Source organism: Cryptomeria japonica, chromosome 4, assembly GCF_030272615.1.
Source record: "Cryptomeria japonica chromosome 4, Sugi_1.0, whole genome shotgun sequence".
NCBI classification, from domain to species: Eukaryota; Viridiplantae; Streptophyta; class Pinopsida; order Cupressales; family Cupressaceae; genus Cryptomeria; species Cryptomeria japonica.
In genome coordinates this window covers 482,686,007-482,695,629 of record NC_081408.1, presented here as the reverse complement: position 1 = coordinate 482,695,629, position 9,623 = coordinate 482,686,007, and the positions used below count along the sequence as shown (strand labels likewise).

Below are 9,623 nucleotides of genomic sequence, written 5' to 3'. Positions count from 1 at the left end.
TAAAAATTCAAAAAAAAAATTAACATTTTAGGGGGGCCACAATAGACGCTATGTTATGTTTTTTGCATAAAAACAGGACCACTTTTTGTGGCCCCCCTTTTTGAAGCCCTTAATCTCCACCATTTTCAAAAAAAATTAGTAGTTTAGAAAGTAGACTCGAAGCACTCGTACTCTTGTTCTTGTTGCATCTTCAAATTTGGAGTGTAACTATCTTCAATTTGTCGTTGAAGTTCAGACTTTACTGATTTCAGAAAAAAAAGTGGCATCTTAAGACCCCCTTTTGGTACCACAACTTGGTGCACATACCCATTTATAATTTATAGTTTATTTTTAAAATATGAGACTTCTTGATTTTACGAGATATATATTAGTATTCTTATCATAGATTCATCATTATATTTCTTTAAAGGTTTGTTCATTCTAGAATTCCCCATCATCATTTCTCTAGAATTGATCTAATTATTAAGTAGTTATTAGTACATGATAAAAAATAATCACAATGAAGAGAGAATACATGATGAACAATAATCAAAATGAAGAGAGTGACTCTCATCATGATGCATATAGGTAGAACAAATAAATAAATATGATTTTCTTTTGATGTATAATTACTTTCTCACAAGATTACCAATTTAGCTAGTCTTCTTTTACACAACTATTCAATTTTCTTTATAAGTTATTGATTAATAAGCCCTTTTCCTCCTCTCAATCTCATCTCACATCCATGGAAGAAAAGAAAATACCAAATGAATTTTATTTTTTAAAATATCTATTTATTATAATGTTATAAAATGGAAGATTTGAACACCCTCTCCCTTCTTCCCTACCTGCCTCTATTTCTCCAAATAAATCTCCCTCCCACCCTATTTCTTCCTACATCCATCCCTCCTCCCCTCTCTCTACCTCTCTACTTATCCATATATTTACTCTTTATCTCCCCTCTTCCTCTCTCTACCTACATCTCTTTCCATCCCTCTCTACTTTTATATCCCCTAACTCCCCACCTCTCTCTCTCTCTCTCTCTCTCTCTCTCTCTCTCTCTCTCTCTATATATATATATATATATATATATATATGCCATCCCTCTCTTTGAATACCTCTCCTTCCCTCCCTTACTCCAACTCTCCCCTCCACTTTTGTCTATCTCACCTCTCTCTATATCTCTCCTTCCCTCTCCACCTCTCTATCTATTTCCTCCCTCTCAATTTATCACTATCTCCCCTCTTCCTCTCTCTTTCTCTATATATCTCTCCTTGCAAGACCTTTATTTCTATAGATTTCCCTCTATCTATTGAACCTTACCTTGTCACTTCTATCAATATCACTTCTCTCCACACTCCCCATCTCTACCTCTTTCTCAACCAACATCACTCTCCTTTCCTACCTATTTCTCTACCTCTCTCTATCTCTTTAATTTTCTCTATACTTATCTATGTCTACCTACCTCTCTTGCACTCCCCCATACTCTATTTATCTAAATACCTTGATAGATAGAGAGAGGTGAGATAAACAAAAGTAGAGGGGAGAGTTGGAACGAGGGAAAGGGAGGTATTCAAAGAGAGTGGGGTAGATAGAGACTAGTAGCTAGAGAAAGAGAGAGAGAGAGGGAAGGAGGGAGGGAGGGAGCATGAGAAAGGGATGAAGAGTTAGGGAGATAGAGAGAGATTGTGTGAGGTGATATAAATAGTAATATGGAGGGAAAGTGGTAAAGAGTGAGGGGAGATAAAAGTAGAGGGATGGAAAGATAGATAGGTTGAGAGAGAGAGGGGAGATAAAGAGAGTGAGTTAAAGATAATAGAGAGGGAAGAAAAGATGGGAAAACAGAGAAGGAGGGAGGGAAGGAGGTAGAAGTATGTGGAGAGAGGGAGAGGGGAGATAGAGGTGAGTATAGAGGGAAAGGGTGAGAGTGAGATAAGTAGAGAGGGAGCATGGGAAGGTGGGACAGAGAGAGAGAGGTATGTAGAGAAGTATACGTAGGGAGGGGGTGAGGGGATGTATGTAGGGATAGGGAGAGAAGAGACAGAGATAAGTAGAGAGAGGGAAGGAGAGAGATAGAGTTGGGGAGAGAGAGAGAGAGAGAGAGAGAGAGAGAGAGAGAGAGAGAGAGAGAGAGAGAGAGAATGTGTGTGAACTAGGTAGAGAAGAGAGGGAAGATACAGAGAAGGGTGAGAGAGAGGTTTAAACCTTGGAGAGAGAGGAGAGTGATCTATAGAGAGATGGGGGAGAGAAGGGAAGGGGGGAGCGATAGGAAGAGAGAGAGGTCTTGAGATCGAGAGAGACAAAAAGAGTGAAATAGAGATAGAGAGATAAAATGATAATAGGATCTTAGTGATTATTGAAATTTGACTAAGTCTAAAAAATTATAAGATCTAGAGCTTGAGAAGTGAGGAGAGAGAAGAGAGTGAGATAGAGAGGGGTAGAGAGGGAGGAGGAGAGAAATAGATAAGCCTAGTGCTTGGGGGAGACAGAGCGTGAGATAGAGAGATGGAAAGAGAATGATGATAGAAGCCCACTAATTATTGGAATTTGACTAATTTTGTAAAATTATAAGATCTTTTAAAATCTAGAATCTGTATTATGACTCCTAGAGATCTTAAACCATTCTCAAACATCCTGCCAATATATACATCTTATATAACTTAAATTATAAGAAAAATAAACCATTATCTTTTTATCCTTCTTATACTTAAATGTTATATTTTATGTATATATCTTGATGAAAAAAAACTAAAGGAAAGCTAAAGGAATTAGCAACTAAGGCCATGTTCCTTTTCTAGCTTAATTTCAACAAAACTCGTACATGTTTTACTTGTTTACCATAACACATACACGTTAAAACGTGTGCATATTTTTTTCCTCATAAAAAGCTTATGCATTTTTTTTTAAATAACACGTGCAAGTTTTTAATTCAAAGAATGTGTATGTATTTTAGCCCAGATTTTCCAAACCTTAACATGTGTTGTTTGAATTTATCAAAAGCATGCATGCATTTTGTTTTGTTTTATACTTTTTTTCTTAGTGACCACTTTTTTGTCCACCATCTTGGTGCACATACCCATACAACAACGAAACACAATACCTTCATAATCTACCATCTAGTTCTAGCATCCAACTATGGTGTTAAGGGAGATTTTCCCAGTAAGATCTTTGGTGATGTGTAGATAATTTGAGGAACCCTCATTCATTACTAAATGTTTTCCTCAATGAGTTACCAATAGATTCACTATAAGAATCAAACCAAAATGACAATAGAATATTTAGGAGTGTTGCCCAAATTAGAAGTGTGGAGAAAGATTCTGAAGTTGGGTTGAAAGAGGGGTGCCAAGGTTTGAACAAAGGGTGTTGCTTGTAGTCCAACTAGTTGTTACAAAAAAAAGTACGTGATAATCATCAATGTTGTCGAACACCACCACAAAGAACCCACACACAGGGATGCATTTGAATATCGCCCTCTAGAATGGGCCACCATGTGTCTAAAATCAATTGATGAAGCTTAGAAAGGATCAGCCAGAATACTCTAAACCTATTAATTGGGCCTTGATTAACAAAAATAATCTTTATTTTCTGAACCTCAACCAAAATATCCTCCCAACTGAACTTTTAGAGGTTTCTAGGTAGTATGAAATGATAGAGGTGTCAAAGGGGGATTAGAATCCCTTAGAGGGGGGGGGTCATTATTCCATGTCACATCCACCTTTGTATTCCTCTCTATCGGGCTTAAGAAACACTCTACACCTGTAGTCAAACCTTAGCCCTAAATTAAAGTAATATCTCAACACGACATCCTCCATGAGTCTTCCATCCAAATTGCAGTGAACCCCAGCCAAACTTGATTGTAGGGGCAACGCTAGAGGAGCCCACAAAACATTAAAAAATGACCTATTACATTGACTAGGGTAAAGGCAAGCACCATTAGCAAATGTCGCCATATCTTGTACACCCTACCAAGTGATTCATTTCATAGACTAACCTTCATTGTCGTCATAGAAAGCCCTATCTTTGATAGCCTCCCACAAAGATGGTATTGCGCGTTGAATTGTACCTCCTAATATTTTTATATTTCATTATTTAATTTAATTTTTCATATGAATTCATTTATAATATTTATCTAAAAAAATTACATAATTTTTTAAATGATAGTTATATTTAATCTTTTATGAGATGTTTACATTAAAAGAAGAGTTATTTTATAGTCAATATATTTTCTTTAAATTTGTTTTATTTAGTTTTACTCATTTAATAATTATTTTATTATTTTCATATGTCAGCTCTTTAATAATTTTTGTTAAAATGCTCACAACTCATCCCTTGCTACCACTATAGTTAAGCTCTTAACATAATTGATTTCAAAATATATTAAATATTAATTGTATTATTTTTTAATTTATTTTTTTCATATTAGTTATTCTTTCAAAATTGTCTTCTAAATATTAATAATTTAGCTATATTAATATTCATATAATTATGAATTACTCTATATATCAAGTATCATAATTTAATTAATATTTTAAATTTGTAAACATTTAAATAATATTTTTACAATTTAATTTTTTTCGAACAAGTTATTTTACTATTTAATTATTCAAAAAATTGAATATTAATAATTTACATATAACTTATTTTTATTATATTAAATATATTAACAAGTGTTTGTTGTGATAAATTTCAACTATTCTTCAAATAATATTCTTATTGCAATATTTAAAAAAATTAGACACTAGTATGCCAAACACGCATCAAATATTATTGTTATTACAATATTAAAACAAGAGACACGAATCAAATTTGTGTCATAATACTTTTATATTAAAGTTGAAATTTATATAAATTGTAGTAATGATAATAACATCTTGATGTCTTTAGATAATGTGGTACTAATATAGTCAATCTTCTAGCAAATAGCATTGATGAAAATTTAGCCTTGAAGCATCTATATTTAAATGTTAGAATATAAAATGCATTTCTTTAGTAAATAAACAAAAGACCATTGAAAAAAGTTCCTTAAGTAAAATTAGTTATATGTCGTTTAGATAAACAACATTGTAGCTATAATGATTTGCACGTCACAAAAACTACGTATGTATAGTAGAGTTTTTGCAAAAGATAGTGTCTCAAATTAGAATAAAGCTCCACGTCCAATAATTTTTAATCATTAAGTTAAAATGAATTATATATAATTATAATAGCTATACAATTATTATTACTAATTAAAATTAATTATATATAATTATAATAGCTATACAATTATTATTACTAATTAAAATGAATTATATATAATTATAATAGCTATACAATTATTATTGCTAATGAAACTATCTTATCTTTATATAAATGAGATTAATTGAAATTATATATTTAACTTTCTATATGTTTAATATTTATAATTTTATATATATTTTAAACTATTATTACAAAAAATCAAATGACTATCATTGACACAGAACTAGTTACTATTATTATTATGTAATAGTGACATTATTATAAAATATTATCTTATGAAAATGTAAATAAGAGAAATCAAAGAATAGTCAAATGCTGACATCATACTATTTAGAGCGCACAACAAGATAAATCAATTCTGAAATAAACTTGAAAAAATATGAAGATTAGAAAATTTCTCATGATAATTAACATTTAATAGATTTGAACAAGAATTATAAATAAAAAGCACAGACATGTTAAAAAAAGCATTGCGTTGTTTCCAGTATGTAAGAAAAATTTGTGATTTAAAACGTTGCTTGTATATACAAGAAATAGCACCACAAAATCGGATTTCATATATATCCATTTACGATTTTCATGAACAATATGGAGTAATTCTGTATCTTCAGTAGATTGGCAAAAGGACCTAAAACAGACTATAGCAAAATCTCGGTAACACTACTATATACTTACCATATACGAGTACTACGCAGCGAAACTTTAGTATTCTGTATCACGGAATCACAAGTCTCATATAATATCAGCTTCAACTTTAAGAGCAAAAAAAAACTTAAACCATTTTTTTTTGAGAAACAACCACAGCTACTAACACTCCAAAAAGAGTAGCTTAGCTGTTGACCCCACTTAAGCCGAAGAGAGTCGAACCCGGTTCGAAGACGCCTGTTGCAACAGAGTTTAACACAGCTTTTAGAAGCCCTTCTTCGTGCTTTCCCATATACGTTGTACATACTTCCAATGCCTTCTTCAAAAGAACTTTGTCTGTTTCATCTTCATTCATGGCGTAAACAGGAAACCTCGCAAATAGTCCAAAGCACATAAAATTCCCTGGAACAACCTCTTCGATGCCATCGAATACTTCCCTTAGCGAAGGCAAAGTTGCCATTACACAAGGATGAGCGGTCTGTAACCCAAAAATATTGTAATAGAGCCAAAAAAAAGAGGTTCTCATCATATGCTTTTCTTCAGTTGTCAGAACATCTATGCTGTTTTCCAATACCATAGCAATTTTCCACATCTCAAAATTAGTGAGCATGGTGGAGTCCATGGAGTCAACTATTTCAGCGATTTCCTGCAATGGTGATTCTTCGGCTGTTACTAACGATCTTTCTAATATACACCGCTTACAATCACACTTAAATCCCATCCTCAAGAATACAAATTCTCGTCTGAACAATGGTTCAAGAGTGTCGAAGTAAGGGATTGTTATTTCTTCTCCAGCACTTATTCTTCTTCCTGTTATTATAAACATGGCTTCTTCCACAACAATGCAATTGGCATTGGGAATACAGGAATGATTAATGAAAGAGGCAAGTACCCACAAACCATATTTCTCACTTTGCCTTGACATGTCACTACTTGATTCAATATTTTGTATTTGGCACCCCACGCTTAGCATTATCTTTGCGAGTTTACGCTGGTCTAGCTTCCATTTTTTCTTGCGAGCATCGAAGTTATTCCAGCTGGCATTATTTATCCGGAACAGATCCATGGGTGGCACCTTCATTTCATCTGAATCAGCAAGGTACTCTAGCTGCTGCATTATCCTAGGAGATGACGCTGCACAGGAAATGATTTCAGCCTCTAAATCCCGTATAAGATGACCAAGTTTTGTCTTCTCTTTTATCATACAGGGCATGACTTTCTCCAGGCTTCCTTTCAATCCTGTTGTCTCGGTGCTCCTGCATGCAATGGCATTTTCCACGAGCAGAAAATCTCCAATATCTGCATTATCAGTAGCAAACAATCCTCTGCCGCGCCCTACTGATTTTTTAATCACCACTGGACCAATATAATTGCTCAACTCAGCCCCGTTACAACCGTTGGTGAAATAGGAAGAGAGATCAAACTTACCTTGCTTGTTCTGATAGTTGAGTTCCTTTGACTTTTCATAGTGCAACTGGATGTCGTTGGCAGTTGGAGCCTCCTCCAGAGCTCTTTCAAAGCATCGGCAAGCTAACTCATATTCTCTGAGATAATGTAAAGCACGGCCTTTGCGAAACAAGGATTTGAGGTGGTGCTGATCAAGAGCTAATGCCTTGTCACAGTCTTCTACAGCATCCCCGTACTCCTTCAACCTCAACTTTGCCTCTGCCCTATTAGAATAGGAATACAAAAGAGCCTCCTTTACTTTCTCCTGGATGTGAGAAGCAGAGCGGACTTGGGGCTCAATTTTATCGCGCGAGAGAGCCAAATCTATGCATCTGGAATAACAGTCAATTGCCCTATTCCAATACCCATCGCGGAAGTATTTGTTGCCTTCACTCCGCAATTCGACCAAATCCTTAGCCAAATAAGTGTCTGCATTTTTAATTCCTGGGAAGGAAGACAAAATCTCGACATCTTGGGGATTGTCAACGCGGAGCATAAGCACACCATCTTGGGCACCTTGCTTGAAGTAAGGCTGTTTGACTGCAACCTTGGATCCTTTGGGATAACGCTTGCGGGGAGCTTCGATTTCCACTGTGGGAAGGGAAGCATTGTATATTGCAAGTCGAACAGCATCTCCATACTGGTCTTCCAAGACGGTCATAATGCCCACCATCCTGTGCGCATCAGCACACAACGTTCCAAAGAGAACACGGCCTTTATGATGCTTATCAATTTGGAGCTCCCTTGCTGGAATGGTGCGCAGACCTTTCAGTGGAACTGACAGCCTCAATTGCTCGGACGGTTTCCGCATCGTAAACCCCACTTGGGTATACCCTCGCATCTGGCGGACATCATTGTAAGTTTTCTCCTGTGCTGCTATCAGGGCTTCTTTGTCAAACTCAAATGAAGCCTGCAACTCCTTGCATTTTCCAACCAACAACTCTGCAATGTTAGCCATATCTCCCAGGTTTTTGTCCCTGTCTTTAGCAATGCTACTTCTTTGCTCTAAATGTGAAGGCGTAAATGCTTTAAAAACACCTCATTTTTCTTTTGTGCCACGTTTTCCCATCCTTCCCGCTCATTTTGGCCGCCAGCTGCTAGTTCTCTTTTGGCGGCGTTAGTTTTTTCAATAGACAAGCTGTTGATTTGAAGGCTGGTGCATCGATGAATGAAATAGCTGGCAAAGTACTTGGGATTAATTTGTGAATGAATGAAATATCTGGCAAAGTACTTGGGATTAATTTATGTATGAATGAAATAGCTACAATCACAAGTACTTTGCCATCTATTTCATTCATCTCCGTAGCCCCCATACCTGCAGTCAATCCGCAGCATTAAAAATGAACATTGCTACAGATTTGAATGGATTTTGTCTTAAATTGCCCCTACTTGTCTACAGTTGCATCTGCAGATTTCACACGGATTGTGGGCAGTTAAAAATATATTATTTTATGTGTCTTCTCCCTCCAATACGAGATGTGACAATTTGTAGGAGTAAAATACGGTTTACTGTATAAACTCAGCTTTAAATGCCAGGAATTTTCAGGCTGACATTGGTATATTGAAGCAGGATTTTTTGAAGAAGCTGTTCATAACTTTGAAGTTATATTTGTTCTTTTAATTTCTAATTTTTAATCGTTTGAATTCGTTTCTGTTATTGTTTTTTCTCTTTCAAAGACAACAAAATGCTTCGTGCACCCATTGAATTATGATGAAAACAAAAAGAAAATGACCTCAGCGTTCATGAAAAATTTCAGCAACTTCAAAATAGTCTCCATTAAAGACCTTTCTTTTCAATTAAAAATTCCAGACATTGAGATAAGCAGATTCTTGACATGAAATTCAACAATTTAGAGTTGTGAGTAGGGTTTAGATTTATGGGCACAGGTGTGAAGCTAGACAACAAACATGGAATCCAGTTGTCCACAATGTTCATTCATATGACCATTTCTAGAGCCTTAAGAAATTAGCCACAGAGAATTATATCAAAAGAAACATGGTAGTTGTTTTATTTATATAGAATTATATCAAAAGAAATCTGTATGATATGTGGAACTATGTATTGTTGTTTTATTTATTTTCTTTTATTTATATTTAAGAATTTATTTTAGTAGCATAAGATGTTGCAATTTATTGATTGTATTGTTAATTATTATTTTTTTTCGATCTTATTAATTTTTTTTAAAGTTGTTTATTTTTCTTTTTAGCTTGATTGCTTATTTGTAACTTAAACGGCTACTTTTTTAATTTTCCTTTTCATTTCTTTCACTTTGATTACTTAATTCTAACATTAGATTTATTTTTCAAATGTG

General features: G+C 34.6%; 1 protein-coding gene across 1 annotated transcript; it reads right to left on the bottom strand.

Annotated features, from left to right (window-relative positions):
• Positions 1–6,049: 6,049 nt before the first annotated feature.
• On the bottom strand, positions 6,050–8,269 carry LOC131057524 (methyltransferase FGSG_00040-like). The gene has a single exon (XM_057991692.2). The coding sequence runs from the start codon at positions 8,267–8,269 to the stop codon at positions 6,050–6,052; it is 2,220 nt and encodes a 739-aa protein (XP_057847675.2).
• Positions 8,270–9,623: the final 1,354 nt, after the last annotated feature.